This window comes from Aulostomus chinensis, chromosome 7 (assembly GCF_037954235.1).
Source record: "Aulostomus chinensis isolate RoL2024-O1b breed Wild chromosome 7, RoL_Achi_v1.0, whole genome shotgun sequence".
Classification (NCBI taxonomy): Eukaryota; Metazoa; Chordata; class Actinopteri; order Syngnathiformes; family Aulostomidae; genus Aulostomus; species Aulostomus chinensis.
Window position 1 is genome coordinate 5405973 of NC_141326.1, and position 20837 is coordinate 5426809.

Genomic DNA, 20837 nt, shown 5'->3' on the forward strand with positions numbered 1-20837 from the left:
AAATCAAACTCTCCATTACTCAGCACTCAAACAATCTGCCACCATTTTCGACCTCTGCCCTGATCCGTGCACTGATGTAAAAATATCAATAGATGAGTGTTGACAACATTGTCCATAAGATGTGATTGGTCAATGGGTGGTGCTCGTGTGTGTTTTGACCTTGTATCTTATGCTCCTTGCCTGCTCTGGAGCAGGTTATGTCTGTTGCATGTTACGATGGTGATGTATTCTGCAGAAAATTCAGCCACTTTCATGGCCCTGGAAATGCAGAGTTGGGCCTTAAGTTATCTCACTGACTCTCTAACCCTTCTTCCCAGTACAGGCACCAGGTGTTGGGAGTTCGGAGGGGGTCCTGCAGTGAGAGACACACCGAAGGTAACAACAACAAAAAAAAGAAGCACAAACACCACAAACTGCACGGCATTCTAAGCAACCTGTGAATGCTTCGAGTTAATTTAGGGGAGCAAGGATTCAGCCAATCATGTTACACTCTGCCACATAACCATCCATAAATTAACAAGACTTGAGTGGACATAATTATTTTTATTATCATAAATATCAATTTCAGCAAAACACAGGAATTTTGGGGGGATAATGACACATGGTAGTATACACTGTATGCAGGACATATCAACACAAATCTTAAAAATGAAGTTGGGACTCTGTTGTATTCTGTGCCACAGTGGTTTATTGAATCTAACTAATTAGTGCTTAATGAATGATGGGTTTAATGAACTATGAATATATGAATGTATTGTATAAATAGTGCATAATAAACACATACATAAACACTGCTGCATCTTAATTTTTCTGGATTTGATTGCTGTGTTCTCTCACAGTCATAACAAGTACATACCAAGCTTGCAAAGTCAGGGTTCAGTTGGGTAGAAAAGCTTGGTGGGAAAAAAAAAAGTGCATCAGTGATGTTGTGTTTTTTTTTCTGGCCCTTTTTCTTGGTAAAATTCAGTCTTGATCTGCTGTTGATTCTTGTAGTTTTTGTTGTAAAATGAGTTTTCATCTGTGAAATAGAAAACTGCTGCCATTTGCTGTGTTTGCATGGACCCCAGTGTTTTAACAGTAATCAGAAAAATAGACCAAACAGAATAAATATTTAAACACCTTGATTGCAAGAGACTGACTGGAACAAAGGGAATTTTCATTCGGGTTGAGAGGAACGGTTCACTGTGGTTACAGCAGGCTTTGCCCACGTCAGAAAGTCGCATTCTGATTCCAAGCTTAGAGGCATGTAAACCCACATTTCATCGGATCACTTCATTTAGTGTCCATGTAAACAGTTCAGTTAGAGCCTCTCATCAGAGTGTTTTCAGGTGGACTGAAGAAATGTTGCTGATGTAGAAGCAGTTACACAAAGATGGGGTGGGGGATTGCAATCTATGAGGCAGATTCTCTTTCAAACCACTCTAATACAGCTTTCTTGTTCTCGCTGACCCACTGGATGTTGACTCGGGTTTGGTCTATGGCCTGTTCCACTGCCCAGACAGTAGAACCCAGTTGATAGTTACTTGCAAAGAGCTCCAACTGCACCAACACAAAGAAAAGATGAGGTAAGGGAATTGCGGCTTAGCAGATTTAGCAGTTTAAAATGCACCTGGATTTTACTTTTTGTTTTTCATAGCTCAATAAGAAAATCAATAAAATGACCAGAACCAAAAAGTCCCAAAATGTCACTGGACACAGAATGGAGGAGCAGTTAAGGTGACATCTATCTATCTATCTCTGGTAAATGACCAACATACACTACCTTCATAATCCACCGGGGGGCTTCAGGTAATACATGAGAACTCACATCAAATCATCAAGTCATTGATAAATAATTCGATTTTAAAAACTGTTTACTTTGAATAAAAATTGTCAGGTTGAAATAATTGTATGAATAACGTGCTTCAGGTGAAATAATCTCCAGCAACAGTTGATGAAAACGATGCGAGACTGATTCAAAGGCTTATTTATATCTATTTCAACGTGGAAAAGACAGCCATAGAACTCTAAACACAGAGCACTATGATTTATCTCACTCAGAACCTTTTTAGAAGAATCATTTAATTTTTTGGTTGAGGTCTTTTCACGGGATTTGATGAGAATGAGCAAAATATAGATAATTTCTAGCTGTGTTCTTAAAGGAACATCCATCCATCCATCCATTTTCTACCACTTGGACCTCGTGCCTGAGCCCAGAACCTTCTTGCTGTGAGGATCCAGTTCTAACCACTGCACCACCATGCTGCCCCCTTAAAGGAACAAACTAACTTATTGGTCATTCTCCCAAGAGCCAGAGAAGAAATCTCAAGAGACCAGCTGACTGCTAGTTGTTTTAGCATGATCAATGGTAGCACATGGGCTACGTAGCATAGCTTTATCTCATCCTGATTCAGCATCGAAGCCTGCCTTTTTTTTTTTTTTTTTTTTTTGACCTTGGGTCTTTTTATCGAACCAGCCCATGTTCACAACAGTTTGAGCTGAACTATTACGGGACTGAATTCACACACCTGTGCAGAGCTGTGACGGTAATAAAACATGTGGTAAAAGGTATAAAAATGAGATAAAAGGAACACAAGCTCGGACTAGATTCATGCCTTCAACTGGCTCACATCCAGGTGAGTTAACACTACTGAGTGGTCATCGGACTTCTGCATACATGTCCTGTGTGTCACAACAGTGTAAGACAGTGAGTCACAATCACAATTGGCCAGAAAAATTGAAAATTAATTTTCAGTTTTGTGCTTCGTGCGAATCTGATTTGGGGGCTTGGAACTAAATTGTGGGTGAGAACGCAGAGAACTCTTCAAAATAAGGTTCAGAGACAGGGCATGGAACTTGTTCCTTGTCAGTCAGGGCCGACTCTGTGTACTTTGGTTGAAACTGATCAGGATCAGGGTCTTGGTTTATCCAGAACGAATCCTCCTCATCCTCTCTAGTAGACTGCTTCCTCTACGAATCCTCCTCATCCTCTCCAGTAGACTGCTTCCTCTGTTCATACATGTATGGATTTGTTGGCCCAAGTTTTGAGGTTCTGTGTCAAATTACAGCACCTCAGGAAAGTAGTTCAAGCTATGTATCTCATTATGAGACTACCGTTTTGATTATTATCAGAAAATGTTACACAACCCTATCAATTCAGTCAAAAGCCAAAAGCACATTTGATGACTTTCAATGTGCTACACCGTAGAAGCCAGCTGGTCTGTGTGCGTCTCTAATGCAGCACAGAGGAAGGTAATTTATCTTCTTGCCTGGCTCTGGAGGGGATGGAAAATAAGTGTATTTCCCCAAAAAGTTGCTGAATACTTGTTTGATGTGGCTGAGAGGGGAGGTTGTTTAGACACTGATACAACTCACAATGTCGTAGGACTCCAGCTAAAGTTTCAGGGTGTATGTGACACTATGATTCCTGATATAAACCACAGTGGTGCATGACTAGAGTGACGGGAATTTTTCCATTATATCACTGCTACTGATAATATGACTGTGCCGCACTGATAAATTACCTCCTCCAGTTCAAATGGTGTGGAGAACCTTCTGGTCACTCCCTTGATCAGCATGGCTCCATCCCTGACCCCAGAAAAAGACAACACATTAGAAACAGTATGGATGTTCTCTGAATGTCTTGGAGATTGAGACTTCTTTTTTTTCAAGGGATAGTAAAATATTTGTAATATTCATGAACTTAGGTTACACTTGGGTCGTACTGTATATGCTCACTGAGTAAAAAATGCACCCGAATCTGACTCAAATGGATTCATCTTCCTGGTAACAGTAAACAGTGGGAGTTTTATGAAGGAGAAGGAACGATAAGCTCTGATTAAATTAGATGAACTTTGTACTTCATGACACCATGCAAGATTAGAGAAACCACGTTGTCTCCATCCTTTATGGCAGCACTTGTTTATTTAAGGGACTCGACTGCACGTCACTTCGGTGTCAAGAGGCATTTTTAAACAACGGGGGAAAAAATGAGGTGTTCATATGTCTGAAGCCTTGAAGCTGATCATGAGACATCTGTTGAATTGTATGTTCCTGTTCCATCTGGATTGTCATGATGTTCAGTTTTGACACTTCCGTTTTAACAATCATTGACTTCGTTTCAGACTTTGGACTCTTTTAGTTTCTGTATTTTTCTTTGTTGCTCCACAGTATGCCTTTTGTAGTTTTGTCTAATGTTTTGTCAAACCTAGATGGGCTGAACCAACTGCTGAGGTCGTTCGCTTGTTTTCTCTACAAAATATGTGTCTGGACAGTTACTTTGTTGAGTCAGGTTAGTTGCCTGTTTTTGTTCTGGATTCATGTTTTAGTTTGTTATTTTTAATATTCTCAAAATATCGAGTTCTTCCATGCTTGCCTGGCTCTGGTATTTTGCCCAGAGAAAGAATCCTTGAATCTGAGCTTGTACCCTGATTCATATCATCACAATTTCTTAGTTTCTTTGGACAAATCCAAGAATTTTGGAACAACAAACCAACGATCAGCAACTGATTTCTGTTCCTCACCCACATAGTGAACAATCTATCAATAATCATCAACAAATAAATAAATCCAAAAAAGAAGTTTAGAAACTAGAAATAGTACATTACTATTGTATGCAGCGACCCTGTCCTTTGATATTTTACTCCCAAATTTTTTAATAATCTCAGTTAATCAAGTCCCAGTGGATGTTTGTGGCAAATCTGAAAAAAAAAAAAAAAATCAATTGATGCATCCCTGATGTGACCATGAGAGCTGATTTTCACCTTTGACCACCAAAAGTGATTAAATTCATCCTCAGCTGCTGTGGATGTTTGTGTCACATTCGTTATTTGAGAATGGGACGGATGTGCAGACAACCTGAACACATAACGACTCTGGCCAATGAGCGTTACTGTCACAGAGGCATGAATTAGATAAGATTTCATGGGTTTCTTAGTGGGAATTTTTTCTGTTAATATGTCAAGAAGCAAAGAGAACAAAACTGAACCAGTAATAATAATAATAATAATAATAATAATAATAATAATAATATTAAATTGATACTTATATAGTGCTTTTCAATACACTTAGAAAATGACTTATAGGGAAAACAGAAATAGAAAATAAATAAATAATATAATAATATGATGAAATACAATAACTCTCTTAGTCCCCTTGTTTAAGTTAAGCTTTAAGCTTTAAATATTAAGTACAGCAGCAATAAAGTGGCCAATGTTGTAAGCCAAAAGAAATGTTAATTTTGCGTGAGCCTGCTGGATGTGTCATGTTGTAATTGCACATGATTTTCAAAATGTAATTATATGGCAAATGTGTGAATTTTGTTTGTTCTCAAAGTGTCCACATAACACAAAGTGTGGATCAGAAGAGCTGTAGAGCAACAACAGTTTCTTCCATGCAAGTGAACAATCTGAGAGTGCAAAGGAGGAAGAACGCATTTGCTGAACTGAAAGTGATTCAAAACGTATTTGCACTGAATGAACACAAAGTTATGTTTGCAGATTCATCACACATTGCACTCCCCTGACAGCCACAGAGGACCCTCTCTCCAAATGTAGTAAAGTCCACCAGTGTATTTGTGCTATGCATGATTTAGTAATTCATAAGCCTTTTTGGTATAGTTCTCTTGAAATGCACATGTTGGAACAGGCTGGTTGTTGTTATTCATAGCTGATGGGTTCCATACTGTATGGGAAGCAGACGATATATTCTGAGTTAACAAATAGATATTTAAAAGAAATCTTATTAAAAAATCAATTAAAATGACTATGGTTCCTCAATTTGCATGCACAAAATGCTGCCTATCAAAATATGAGCATCTTGTTGACTTGACTTGTTTTGTCTTGATCAAACAGTGACAGAATCCCAAAGGCGCTCTCCAAAAAACAAAAAAACAAACACTAAATGAAACGAGAAGCAAATAACAACCTACCCCTGACTAACGTAGTCCCAGTGTGATCTGATAAAGTCCCAGGCCATCGCCTGCCCCGCCACATTCTTGGCTATGTAGTTAATAGTGGAAGGAACATCCATCAGACGTATCTTCTCAGGGTTCAAGGTGTACTCCAGGTATCTGCAAGATAAAGAGGATACAAGTTAGCTCTTCATTTTCAAAAACATGCAGGTTGGGATTCACCTTATCTGGGGTGTATCCATCAGGAAAAATGTTATTATGATGCACAGTATAAATGACTAATCAGCACTTGAAAGTCAGTTCTGGGTGTGTTTATGGTGTCACCTGCTGAGCAGCCAGATCTTCTTGGTGCAGGAGAGAGCTTGACGGAGTTGGTTTTTCGCAGACGTTTCCCTGGATCTCTGAAACATGTTCCACGCAAACTCCCACTCTTTCTTCCCACCAGCAGCCAGAGCTTGGCAGTAGATTACTGACCGCAGGTTGGAAGGGATGCTAAGACACACACACACATTCACACACACACACACACACACACACACACACACACACACACACACACACACACACACACATTCACACACACACACACACAGAGTCATTTCTCTACATCTGGCCACAGTGTTCAGCTATTCTGATTCACACCTGGTGTTGTCATTCACATATCATCTCCCATAAGGGGACCTACCTCACTTCTGTCATACAAGACTGGATTGTCAGTTGTATTGAAAGAGGACCCAGTTCTCTCATGTCAGCTCTAATGGGCCTTAGTCCTCTTTGTGTTCGCACTGTCTGGAGCTCAGGCCTTGACTGATTTGGATAATGGGTAATTTTAACTCAGAACAAGATGGCCGCTGCTTTAATTGGCTTTTCATCTAGCATAGAGCTTCCTGCTGCATGGAAGCGGTCAACAGGAAGCCGAGAGGGGTTTAGTACATTAGAAAATGGCAAAGTGAACCTGGAGTCCTTTGTATTCACAATGCACAAATTAGCAAACCACAACAGGGACTGGGAAGAGAAACTGTGGTGACCCCCTTCAGAGGGGTCTTGTTTTTTTAGGATTTATATATATATATATATATATATATATATATATATATATATATATATATATATATATATATATATATATATAAAGCTCTATGCTAGAAGAAAAGCCAATTAAAGCAGCAGCCATCTTGTTCTGAGTGACAAGTTACAAAAATTGCGTATGTATGTGTGTACATACATACGCAATTTTATACATTATGTAATTTTTTATTATTTGATTAAAGTTGTGACAGTTAAGAACATTAGTATAGATCACAAGAATCATTCAGATTTCAGGTAAAGTAGGTACCATCACACATTTGACAAGTTCGTTCACTAAAATATACAAACAATACAGGAGGGAAATCCAGATTATTCCTCTGTGTCCATACATGTTGGTGCTGTTGTCCATCCACTTTGCAAACATCTGTGTAGCCATCTTGATACATTCTGGGAGTCCATTGGAACAGGCCACATCTATGGCTGTGATCTGGCTGTGCCTTTGGATGAAAGAGCATTTGCTTTAAATAACAAGTTACAGTAAGCATGACGATTAAAGAAAATAAATTGTGGTGGAAAGCTCTTGATTAGATTAGCAAGTAGACCTTGAACGAAGATCATTTTGTCAAATTGTAACATCTGCCAAGTTAATTACAGATTTCTTTCAAGGTCCTGTGAAGGTGAACTTCTGGAGAAACATGCTTGGTATTTAAACTCAACCGCCAAGCAAATACTTCCCTCCCCACAGAGCTCCTTCAGCAGCTCGGCCTCGAAAAGTGCATCGTCACAGCAACGACAAAAAAAAAAATAAATAAATAAAATGCACAACCTGACCAAAATAAATTGGAATAAGCCTTAATCTACTCCAGAAGGAAATATTCTATATTCAGTCTATTTGCTGGACCAGAATTGGAAAGTAGGTTTACCACTGGGCATTAGATCAGATGTAGTTTGAAAAACAAAACATTTTGTTTAAAGTTGAGGGGAAACTGCAGGTACTGAAAACTAATAAACAACACTACTTTGTATGATTCTATATTATTTAAATTATAAAGTGTCAATTAGTTTGGATCTTTGAGCGATTTGCTGCTACTTTCTTATTCCATTTTGAAATGAAGATATTTTAGATGAATAGGCCTTTTCTAAATGCTCCAGGAGTTCATCTAGGTGGCAATCATTGAATGTCTCCCATGAACTAATGTGCTGAGTTCTTTACAGTTAAAGCCACACTAAACATGTGTTTGTAGCTGATGTGTGAGTGATGTGTGTGAATACACCCGTGAGCTTTGCATTTGTCTCTGGGACTGAGCTGTAAGTTTTTTTAAAACTGTGTACTGCAAACGCAGATAAGTCTGTTGATGATCAAGGGAGGATTCGCTCTCATCAGAGGTTGCCCTGGGGCATCAATAAAAACTTATCCCTTACTGTAAGGAGTGGTCAAGTGGGACGTTTGAGTGATCCGTATCGTTCCTGAAGAAGTTATACAATTCTTTGACCTGATCCTGGAGATACACCTGCAGAATTAACATACAGCTTGAAGACAAGATGCAGCAATAAAACATCAGAATCTTGACTTATAAGGATACTTAAATGACACCTGCCTGCATAGGTCCATACACCTCAGAACGATCAAACATGAGGACAAAGTACTCAAGGTTCCTGATTGCTGACTCCCACGGTACGTACTCTCTCTCTTTACGCAGGAACCGAGTTGAATTTAGAGCCAGAGTCACGTCAACAAGTTTGGCTCTGGGGAAAAAAGATGAGGGAAGAAAAGTGTGCGAAATAAGCCAGCAGCAGGACCTTTTTTCAATCGTGTTTTATCAATGGGTTCAAGACATTTGGCATATTGTGATTGTAGAAAGACAAGTTCATTTACAGAGCATTCTGGTGTAGGGTTCCAGGTTAAACCATTACCTTGCCAAGTTAAAAGCATCATCGACAAGCTGTCCTCTGTTCATCAGTGGGATCCGCTGGGAAACAAGAGCAGGATGAGGAAACAAATACATACCAACAGCAGAAGCCACTGACATGAAAGTAGAAAAGGCTGAACGACGCTCGTAATTATTCATACAGCATAATCTACGCCACGAATGCATCAAATGAGTGGTGCTTATTAGTCACTCCTACTTATGTCTTCATAATTTACAGTGATAATAATTTGTTTACTGGTGCATTCGCACATATTTTTTCCAGCTCTCCTACAGAAACCTGTTGTTATTATGGGTTCATATTATTCCTATTTGTGAAGGATTATAGCAAGTTCCTCTGGAGTGAAATACACAGTTATCCATGCTGAACTTGCTCCAGGTTCGAACAGGTTCGTTAGCTGTTTGGTACTCACATGTGGGTTTGTCTCCAGCTGAGTCAGGAGATGTCTCCAGTTCTCTGGGTTGTAATTGACTCTGTAGTATCCAGTAGAGTTGACATTTGCCAGGATCCACTCACCCCTCTTAGAAATGAATTCTTCTTTCCTAACTGTTTAAGCAGAAAATATTAGTATGGGGTAAATGAGACTTGACTGTGAATCACAAATCAGTGACACAGCGGAAAGAAAATGGAGTCACCATGTCAACTGAATTACAGTACGTCAAAAAATGAAATGGGAGTAATGTTCATGACGGGCAGTGTCAGACATTTCATTTCAGATAATGTTCTATGTAGACCTCCATTAGCCTGGCTAAACAGAGGGTGGTTTGTGGTTGTTTGGGTAAAAAACTAAGTTGTCATATTCTGTTACCTGTGTTGCTGGTTTCCAACCAGACAAGAGAAGATCCAGATGTATTTGACATGACTCGGATTGGGACATACCACCAAAGACTAAAAAGACAGAAAAAGATAAGACTGTGTGTAATCAGGATTCAGGCTGAACAAGGAGGAGTCTGGAAAGGATTTAGAACCAGGTCGTGTTGGGTTTAAATATTGCATCATATATTGTTACAAAACACTGTTTCAAAACACTCCACAAGGTCCAAGCTATTATCTGATATAGTCAGTCTCAATGATTTCATGCATGTCCAGTGGAGAAAAACCTTATAAAGTTGGAATGCAGCATTATTGAAAACTGGACATACAGAGGCAATTATCCAGTTTATGCATAGAGATTAAGTAAATTTTAAGTAGCTGTGGTTAGTGCATACCTAGATTCTAAAGAGTTGAACAGGAAGTGCCTCTGGTAAATCTCTCCGTTTGTAGTGTTGACAGTAAGGACAGGATATCCAATTTGATTGGTCCATGTGTCCATTATTTTGGCAACATCAGTGTGACCACCGTCCTCATTTTCAGCCTGCAATCATGGGACTTGTCAATGAAACTCCTTGACATACTTGTTTGTTTAAAAAAAAAAAAAAAAAGGTGGAACAAAATCAGACAAAATGTTTTACCTTTTGTATATACATCCAGAGGTCATTCTGGTCAGTGTTTTCATATTCAAAGGCCCTGAGGTACATCTAAAACATACAAAACCAGGAAGTAGGAAAAATGTGAGTAAAAACATTTTTACCGATCTAGTTGCAGCAAACACAAAGCAGATGTTGGAATGTTAGCCTAAACAGCGATGTGGTAGTGTTATAGTCAACAGATTAGATATGGATGATTTTTGTTGTGTTTACATCAATTTATGAAACATTACGACATGTTCCCTCCAAAATGAGGTAAAGCTGGCGTCGGCTTACCAGCTACACAAAAAGGCCACCAGCTCAGGGGTCCTCATCCCAAGAGAATTCCCTCACACAACTTTACATTCTTTAAAGAGTCAGTGCCGTGGAAGTATAAAAACAACAAAGGCAGTTTTGGCAGTGTTAATCAATCTTTGACCTCTAGAAACATCCTGTCATTTGAGTTCAATGCAGGGCAAGGAACCAGTCCTCACAAGAGGGGTTGGACTCTCTTCCACTCTGGCGTTGCCAGCAGTGAGAGGTGATGGGCAGGGGTGGCACTACATTTTGCCCATCGGCTCAGTGCCTGGAGCTTAACCAGGTGGATGAAAGGGTAGGCTCCCTCTGCCTTCGGGTGGGGGGACAGGTCCTGACTGTTGTTTGCACTTACGGTATGTACCAAATAGCAGTTCAGGTTACCCCCCTTTTTGGATTCCCCAGAGGGAGTACTGGAAAGTGCCCCCTCTGGGGATTCCCTTGTTCTGCTGGGGCACTGTCAACGCTCACATTAGCGATGACAGTGAGACCTGGAGAGGTGTGATTGGGAGAAAAGGCCCCCTGATCTGAACCCAAGTGGGGCTTTGTAACTGGACTTCTGTGCTCATCACTGATTGTACAAAACAAACACTATACTCAAGCATAAGGGTTTCCACATGTGCACTTGGCACCAGGACACCCTGGGCTGCAGTTCGATGATCAACTTCGTGGTCATGTTGTAGGACTTGCGGTCATATGTTTTGGACACTCAAGTGAAGACATGGTTGGCGCTGTCAACTGATCACCCCCTGGTAGTGAGTTGGCTCCGATGGTGGGGAGGATGCTGGCCTGACCTGGCAGGCCCAACCCCATTGTAAGGTTTTGCTGGGAACCTGAGCCATGTTCCCTGCCTCCATTGTCAAGGCAGCTGATTGGAGCTCAGGCCATAAGTTGGTTGGTGCCGGATGTGGCGGTTATCCCAGAACCTGTTGGTAGACACCAGCTGTGAGGGATTCCCTCAAGCTGAAGAAGGAGTCCTATCTGGCCTTTTTGTTCCCATGGGACTCCTGAGGCAGCTGACAGGTTCCGACAGGCCAAGCGGTGTGCAGCTCTAGTCATCGCTCAGGCAAAAACACAGACTTGGGAGGAGTTCGGTGAGGCCATGGGGAACGACTTCAGAATGGCTTTGAAGAGATTCTGGACCACCATCCATTGTTTCAGGAGGGGTAAGCAGTGCACTGTCAACACCATGGATGGTGTGGGTGGTGTGCTGCTGACCTCGACTTAAGATGTTGTGGACCAGTGGAAGGAATACTTTGAAGACCTCCTCAATCCCCCTGACACGTCTTCCAATGAGAAGGCTGTGCCTGGGGACTCTATGGTGGGCTCTCCTATCTTGGAGGCTGAGGTTGTCAAGGTGGAGTAAGGGGTATTGGACTGCCTGATTTGGGTGGTTCACTCCCTATATGACCGGTGCCAGAGCTTGGTCCGCATTATAAGTCAGTAAGGGTGACTTGTTTCCAAGTGGAGGAGTTTAAGTACATTGGGGTCTTGTTCATGAGTGAAGGAAAGATGGATGGTGAGATTGACGGGCGTATTGGTGCAGTGTCTACAGTGATGTGAATTCTGCCTCGGTCCGTCGTGGTGAAAAGGGAGCTGAACCAAAAGGCAAAGTTCTCAGTTTACTGGTCGATTTACATTCCTACCCTCACCTATGGTCATGAGCTTAAGCAGAGAAACCCAGACTTTCCTTTCATACTTCATTGTCCAGCTCCTCAGAGATTCCGAGGAGTGGCATGTTTGTTTTGTCGTGCTTCTTGCTTCAAACACTGTGGCCATTTGTGTTGAGTGGCTTCTCTGCTTATGTTAAATGCATTACTTTCAATTCACAGAATAATTTGAGGCCTTTGTATAACATGAGGAATTGCAATGATCTGTGTTTTGTTCAGTGAGTTTTTTGTGATCGGTTGAGTTTGTTGCCTTCTTACTTAACACAAACTGAAAGTAAGAAAGTTGTGACCCTCTCTCTTGGCAAATCTGGTTTGTCTGTTTTGTCCTGCATCAATGTGCAATACAAGCATGTTAATGGTCCTAGATTCAAACCTCCAAACAGGCCGGGTATGAATCCACCCTCAGGCTTCATTCTTATGTGTACCCAATAATCAACAAAGCAGAGAGTTGGAGAAAAAGATAATGCTCACGTCAGACATAAATCACTGCATAATTTCAGAGCATATATATATATATATATATATATGAACATTATTTATGACTTACTTTGATGCCTTTTTCGAAAACCCTTTCCCCCACGCTGTCCACCAGCATTCTCAACACCATAGCACCCTACAGTGTGAAAACCAAATACAAAGTTATGTTATTACTGATGTTGCATTTCTACAAGAGCAAATCCCCAGAGTAAACAATTCAATAAATGTGTGGTCATGAAGTGCTTCACCTTATTATAGGTCAGAGGATCAAACAGCTCTTTGATCTGATTTATTGTCTGGACATCTTCCAGCGGGACACTAAGAGGATGGGACGTAGTCAAAGCATCATCCTCAAACGCTCTATGGAGGTCCCTCATGACTGCTATCTCCTTCTGAGGAAGTGAGGAAAAAGGCCACAGATTTACAAACAGACAATTATTTGTTTACCACGTGTTTGTGTATACAATCTATATGACTGATTTTTCCTGTAAGTAATTCAAATGAAGGCGAATAAGGGTAACTTACAGCCATCCTATATTGGCTGATACGGAGTAGGGTTTGTAAACTCATCATTTTTGATCTTGACCTGTTTTCTGGTGTTTTATCTGAATGAGTTTAATCGCTTGTACAAAATTAAACTGACGGATGATTTTAATATTCATGCAGCCATTGATGGCCTTGACTTGTCTCAGAATAAAAACAAAACCAACTCACAGCTTTTAAATTCCTGTTCTAAATTTAAGGAGGTGATTCGATCAGTCTTTACTTTTATCCTGCCCTCACCCAGAAACCACATTATCTTTTTCCATCCGGGTATTTCAACTGCTGGAGCCTGGATTCGTGTGCAAAACCCTTGCAGCAATGACTACACTGCATTATGTGAGAACTGCGGCTTTTATATGTGCTGTTTGGATCATCAGCCAATGAGGATGTGGAATTTAACATTTCTTCAACATTATGTGTCACCACTGTGAGCGAATCAGAGAGAAGTTTTTTTTACCATCTCACAGAATTTAAGCTTAGCATTTGATTACACTAACTATATACCTGACAGAATAACCACGACAGCTGTCTGTTTCATGATAGTGTCTTTTCTTGACTATCCTGACAAGATGGAATGTTCTGAAGGAGGTTAACAGTGTATTTAAGAAGGGCATATCAACAGGATTTTATCCTAAATGCTACCCTTGCAAGAAAGGAGAACATTTGACTCTGTGAAAGTGTGATTATGTGGAAATTGTAAATCTTAACTTACTACTTTAAATGTTGGCTCAACTTTGTCCACTGCTAAGTATGACATGTAGGTCGCGAAGCCCTCATTCAGCCAAAGTTCATTCCACCATTTCATCGTCACCAGATTTCCAAACCACTGTGAATATAAAGGGAAGGGATAATTAACACAGAGGGAGCATTCCATCATTGTCACAGGTATTCTCCTCAGGTGAACGCGACTGATGCCCCGCAATTGATTCCTAATGATATGGATCAGGCTGACTGTGTCCCCTCATGGAGAAAACTTATTTTCACACTTGAATGAATTATGACTTAAAAGTTTTTCATTGCTTATCAGCGAAATTAAAAACATTTCAAGCTGAAATTAAAATAATTTATTCTCAAAATTGCTGAACAACATTCAAAACATTAGCATTAACGTTGTAGCTTGGAACAGAATTTATTTAGGGGTCTGGTTTGAAATCCATCCGACAGCACATCTGAGTAGTGGGTAGCTGTTGTCGCTGTTGACCTGTTCCACTGAGGTAATGACACCATCTGTTAACAAGTCAGTAACTTGTTTCTCAAAAACTGTCCATTACCTGTTTGAAACCTTATGTGTCAGTCACCCGTTGTACTGCTTTTGGGGACCCACTGGTCTATGACCAGTCTATCACACTGGTCTAATATGTCTGTGACGTCTCTGTGCTATGCTGAGAAGCTAACAGTCCTTATTGCTGTGATTTCTCTCACTTCTGCTGTTAATTTCAGAATTAAAAACATCGGGAAAAAATTGCCATCTTCGCCACCATCTTCACTTAAATACCAGCCGATTGCTCGTCAGTGACAGACATGACACAAGCCAGGGGTTGTGTCATGTGCCCAAAAAGGTGTGTGTGTGTGTGTGTGTGTGTGTGTGTGTGTGTGTGTGTGTGTGTTAATCGTCCTATTTTAAACACACTCACCTGGTGAGCCACTTCATGCGCAATTACACTTGCAATGACTTCCTTGTGCAACTCCGATGATACTCCCTCCTCATACAGCAGGACTCCTTCCTGGTATGTGATCAGCCCCCAGTTTTCCACTGCATCAGGAAAAAGGTCTGGCAGTGCAATTTGATCTGGAAATGATCCAACACACATTTACTTACGTTGTATTAACGTAATGCTCTCAAGTACCTAGTAGATATGAATAGAAGCGCACTGCTGTTATGGATGGAGAGTATCATTGTCATCATGACTATCATGGCTAGCATGTTACTGGATGGGCTGAAATGCTATGTGACATTAGAGAACTGATACATGAATCAAGCTAAAGCTCATCAGTCACGCTTCCATCAACGAGAAAATACTCCTTGTAGAGGTGCTGCCAACCATTCACTGTTTTTGAATAGAAGTATCATGGCAGAAAAGGAACAGAATCTTTTACTTCCATTTATCATATGACAATTCCTTTTTACCTAGCTTTCTCTGAGGGTAATTAATTTCAAAATATTTTTCGTAGAACTGAAGAATGGATCCAGTGATGGAGGCTGCATATTGAGTGTATCCTGCCGTCGTGGCCGCTGGACGAGCAAATATCTGTGTGAGAAAACACAGAGGTGAAAAGTCATATAGTGACGTATTGCAAAGCCTTGCAAATATCATTGACAAGTATTACATTTTTCCATGAAATGATCTGTTGGATAATTTGATAAAATTTTGGTAGAAATATAGCCAGCACCAGCAAACGTTCCTATTCCCAGAGCAGAAAAGTATAGAATATCTACCCAGGTAGTAAAAATGTATCTCAAAGTTACAGGAGCATACATACAAGAATCTTCACACGCTCATGTTCAGATCGACGTGACGTGAATTCAGACACTGTGAAGGCAAACAAGTATGTGGACATCCTGGGTGTTGGATGAAAATTAGTGAACTCCCAGTCATCGTCTATTAAGTCAGAGCCTGAAAAGGTGGAGACAAAGCAGGTCAGTATGAGGAAAGTAATCTTTTATTCTGCTATAGCAGGTTGTTATCTTTTTATTGCTGGGTGACCAGAAACACAATAAAAATAAAGGTGTTGCCCAAAGACAAAAGCACATTTGCTTGCCATTATCATAGAAGCTCATTTATTTACCGGACACTTCTGCATTCCCAAGAGCCACCATGTTTTTCCTGTGGATGATGGTGACATCAAACACGGCCTTCATTTCTGGCTCATCAAAACAAGGAAACACACGCCTGGCATCTGTTGGCTCCATGTTGGTGGCGGCAAGAAATCTGTGCAGACAGACATGGACAGCAAGACAAGGGATTTAGATCGAGTTCTTGTGTTGTCCTTCAAATATTATAAGGTGGAAACCTGGTTATTTTGTGACTATAACACATACCTGAGGCCAGAGGGAGGAAAAAAAGTAAAAACACTCTGTTACTGCACTTGCAGTAAGTAATTGTCACATATCTGGTCTTTACTCAAGTATCAACTTATCCTTTTACATTCTAAATTTTATAAGAATATCTGCATTACCAAATTAATTTGAAACTCAGACTAATTTCTTTAATTTTCATATGTTTAGTACATTTGATTTTTATAACGCATTGTTTGTGCCGGGCGCCACAGTGGTGTGGTGGTGAGTACAATCGCCTCACGGCAAGAAGGTTCCAGGTTCGAGTCCTGGTAGTGCAGTGGTGTGTGGAGTTTGCTTGTTCTCCCTGTGCCTGCGTGGGTTCTCTCTGGGCCTAAAAACATGCAAGTTAGTTTCGTCAGCAGGTCGGCCGCTGGTGTGACTGGTTGTCTGTCTATATGTGTTGGCCCTGTGACAGACTGGTGATCTATCCTGGGTGAATCCTGCCTCTCGCCAAAGTCAGCTGTGATAGGCTCCAGCCCCCCCCCCCCCCCGAACCCTTAACTGATAAGTGGTATAGAAACTGGATGGATCGTTTGTGCCCTCCCTCAACTCTGACATTAACAAGAAATGCTTGAACAGTAACAGAGAGGACGTGAAGAGTCTTCTTGTGTTGATCATAATTTTTCAAATTCTGTTGCTGACAATGAAAACATGATTTGTACGTTAAACCAAAATTAATGCTCATTATTCTCAGCATATGTTTTCTTATTCCAAATTAGTTTGGTTTCAGCAGCAAATGTCCTTCAAATTGCTACTTTTATACTTTGAGAACAAACTGACTTTTTCTTTCTTGCTTGAGTAAAGATGCCCTTTTAAAAAAAAAATCATTTTTTTGCATAAAGAACATTTGAGCTGGGCTGCACGGTGGTGCAGTGGTCAGCACTGTTGCCTCACAGCAAGAAGGTTCCAGGTTCAAGTCCTGGCTCGGCCATGGGATCTTTCTGTGTGAGTCTCCATGTTCTCCCTGTTCCTGTGTGGGTTCTCTCTGGTACTCCAGCTTCCTCCCACAGTCCAAAGACATCAAGAGGGGACCAGGCTGATTGATACTCTAAATTGACTGTAGGTGTGAATGGTTGTCTGTCTCTATGTGATGGACTGGCGACCTGTCCAGGGTGAACCCCACCTCTCGCCCGTTGACACTGGGATAGGCTCCAGCCCCCCGCGACCCTTAACAGGGATAAGCCGAAGACAATGGATGGATGTTTGCACTGTTGGTACCAGTTTTGATTTGTATATTTTGTGCCTTTATCAGGCTGAGATGTCTAAAGGTTCAGTTGAGATTTTGGGATGAGAGTATAACGTGAGTTGTGCAGTGGTCTTTCCTGCTGCGCTTTTTCTCATCCTCTCTACGTTCTCCCTCTCCTGCAAGCCCAAACCAGTTTAGGCAGATGGCCCTTTAACTAGAACTTAGCAACAGCAACCAAAAATGCTAAAAGTTCAGCTCAGACCATATTAAAAACATGTGAAGTTTCAAAACAGTTCTTGAGCTCCCAGCAGAGCAAAAACAGGGCCTAAAACATTGTCCCTGAAGTACACATCAGAGGACATATCAATGCAAAGGCTATGCACAAACAAGAATGACCATTTTTTGACTTTGCTGTCAAAACACTATTTGCAGAAATCTTTTATCAAACCTTTGACTAGTCCTGGTGCTCAATCTCATTATTTTTAAGCAAATTTCTCACACGTTTCATCTGTGAAGAAATAAGCTTAAAAATAGTCCAGAATGTCAATTTCCACAATCATATAAAATCAATAAATCAAAAATTTTTCAATCACCTGCATCCAAAAATAATTCTTAAAAAATTATCAGCATGAGAGAACGGATGAAAAAAACCCATCAGCTATCCAAACTCCAAAGATCGTTTCAAATGAGGGAAAATAAATCAGCGAAGACTCGTGCAAAAAAAATCACTGTATTTCTGTAAAAGGAGTTTAGATGAGTTTAGAGCAGTTGCAATGAAGAGATTAAGACACTTAAATCATTAAGTAGGTTCGAACATCTTTAGAAATCATATTGTAATATCTTGCAGATAAAAGAGAAATGACTTGTAACACTGTGTCTTGGAACAATGAAATGTAAGGTGCTTTATATCCATGCATCCATTTTCTTCCACTTATTCCTGTTAAGGGTCGCGGGGGGGTGGAGCCTATCCCAGCGTGTACGGGCGAGAGGCGGGGTTCAACCTGGACAGGTCACCAGTGGTGCTTTACATGTTTATTTGATATTTTAACCTCTTCAAATGAACACAATTTACGCACTGTCAACACAAAAGCACCTCTTGTGTCACATTGCACAACCCTATGTGAAAACTTTTGAAACATGTTTTATATCCTTATTTAAATGTCTACATCGCATGTTTACATTTCACATACTGAACGGCTCATTTCACCTTTCTGTGTTTTATTGTCCTCTGTAATGTAAATTTTGTATTTATTATATATATATTTCTATTTTGCATAATTATATCTATTTTTTTAAGTTTTATATTCTATTTCCTCTTCTATTTTTGATATTTAGCACATTTAGTAGCTGCTAATAAAGCATTTGATTTCATACAGTTTGATGAGGCGGGTGACAAAAAGCTGAATTGAAGAAGAGACTTGAGCCATCATAACCCATCACTGGGTAGAAGAGAATCTTCTGATGGCCAATCATAATTTTGACCAAATTCTGCACGACTCACATCCATTCCATTTCCACCTTGACGAACTACTGTCGTGAATACAGATATATATATATATATATATATATATATATATATATATATATATATATATATATATATATATATATATATATATATATATATATATATAAATAGGAGCACTTACATGTCCCTTAAATTACTCTTAGAATAGTTTTGTATTCACATAAATGAATGACCCTGAAAGGAGGATTGTTTTAAGGCATCAACTGAGAGGACTGACCCGCGTGTTCTTTCACATTCTGTTTAACAAATGGTGACTCAGCCACACAGAATGTGGATAAATTCATCTCATTTTCTGTATATTAAGCCAACAATCAATTTTTTTATGTTCATAAACTTTGTATCATAATTCCCTTTTGGTTTAAACTGGATCCGAATGTTTTGAATGACACTATATGAGGCTGTAGACTTCTCTGTTGGTCCCACTTACCTCTCTGAATTTGTGCCTTCATAATCTGGGAAACTTTCATGGTAGGTGCTTACATACAGCCCTTGAAGAGCTGTGGATATTTCTCCCTTAAAAGCCAGAAACAAGCTGTAGTTGGCTCCTGCCACTAAGGCCTCCTTCAAGTGGATCTCAAGGAAGTGTCTTTTCTTTGAGGGGTAGTCCATGTGGGAAACCCGTATCACCTCATCGCTGTCTCTGTTCCTCACTGTTGGTTTGGAAAGCTCCAGCTCGCTGCTGTGGAGGTAAATGGTGGCCGTCTTCTGCACACAGTGAAAGTTTACAGTCGAGTTTCCCGTGAAAAGCATGGTCTGGTTGGGAGTTGTGACGTTCACCACCTCGATGATTTGGCTGTAGAGGTGAGGGTGCAGGAAGATCTTGTAGCTCTCAGGTACCAGACTCTTTGGCAGCCGCATGACAGGTGCTGGTCCCATAGTGGTGGATGGGTATGCTGGACGAGGTGTTGGATTCATTGTAGAGATCTGAGTATTGTACATAATGGTCATAGTGACAATACCACCAATGATGGTCACAGTCAAGACAGCAAAAGCTCCAGCGAAGGCCTTGGATGTGTGGGACTGCGACATGGTTGCTGCTATCCCCAAGCTCCAGTTGCTTATCTGGCAGATTCCGATGAGTCTGTGTGCCTTGAGGCTCTGGTCTACAAAGCGTGACTTCTACACGTCAAAGTAACCACCCTCCCATTATCAGGGCTTGGTCCTGGCCATTACAGGTCTGTGCTTGGATTAAGCATTAACTTTACACACAGCAGGGGGAGCAAAGAGTAAGTGACACTGTGTTTAGAGGACAATTGTTGTTGGCCTCGTTGAAAACAATTTGTCAGATTGTTCTGTTACACGCAAGAGTTACAATAAACTTCAAGGACCAATTTATCCTCACGCAGCTCCCTCCAGCTCAACACACACACACACACACACACACACACACACACACACACACACACACACACATCATCACCATCCATCACTTCATGTACTGAGAGAAGAAAGTCAGTCAGCATCAAAGTGTCCTGAAGTGTAGCAACATTTCTCCCAAAGTTCAACCTCAGCACGGATATTCAGATGCTGTTTCCTCAACTCTTTGGAGATTCTGTGAGTTTTCATTCATTCAGTGAAAGAGTTGAAATGTATTCAAATAAAAAAACCAACTGATAGAAAATCAGAACAAATTCCCTGGTGCTCACATAAAAAAAAAAAAATAAAAAAAAAGCAGCTGTATGATTGGATTCATACCAAAGAAAAAGCAATGGCTGGGCCTCCCTCTTGTTTCTAATGTAACTGCTAATGTTCCTAGAGACCTCCTAT

The 20837-nt window shown here is 40.5% G+C and overlaps 1 protein-coding gene across 1 annotated transcript; it reads right to left on the bottom strand.

The window, feature by feature from the left end:
• Positions 1-465: 465 nt before the first annotated feature.
• On the bottom strand, positions 466-20287 carry anpeplb (alanyl (membrane) aminopeptidase-like b). The gene is made up of 20 exons (XM_086208245.1): positions 19498-20287; positions 16086-16228; positions 15780-15913; positions 15427-15547; positions 14933-15087; positions 14011-14124; positions 13004-13147; positions 12826-12891; positions 10300-10365; positions 10057-10202; positions 9657-9736; positions 9261-9394; positions 8834-8889; positions 8518-8665; positions 8342-8430; positions 7309-7416; positions 6215-6382; positions 5909-6049; positions 3504-3567; positions 466-1539 (listed from the first exon to the last, which is right to left on the bottom strand). Exons 1-20 carry the CDS (start codon positions 20097-20099, stop codon positions 1393-1395), a joined length of 2826 nt encoding a protein of 941 aa, XP_086064371.1. The 5' UTR covers positions 20100-20287; the 3' UTR covers positions 466-1392.
• Positions 20288-20837: the final 550 nt, after the last annotated feature.

What these genes read in the sequence shown, in the direction of transcription:
- anpeplb (XM_086208245.1), bottom strand. Translation starts at nt 20,099, where the DNA reads ATGTCGCAGTCCCACACATCCAAGGCCTTCGCTGGAGCTTTTGCTGTC. An exon ending in TCTGGATGTATATACAAAAG is followed by an intron (nt 10,203 to 10,299) that starts GTAAAACATTTT and finishes CCATGATTGCAG; the next exon opens with GCTGAAAATGAGGACGGTGG. An exon ending in CCACTTGACCACTCCTTACA is followed by an intron (nt 7,417 to 8,341) that starts GTAAGGGATAAG and finishes TTTCATCCAAAG; the next exon opens with GCACAGCCAGATCACAGCCA.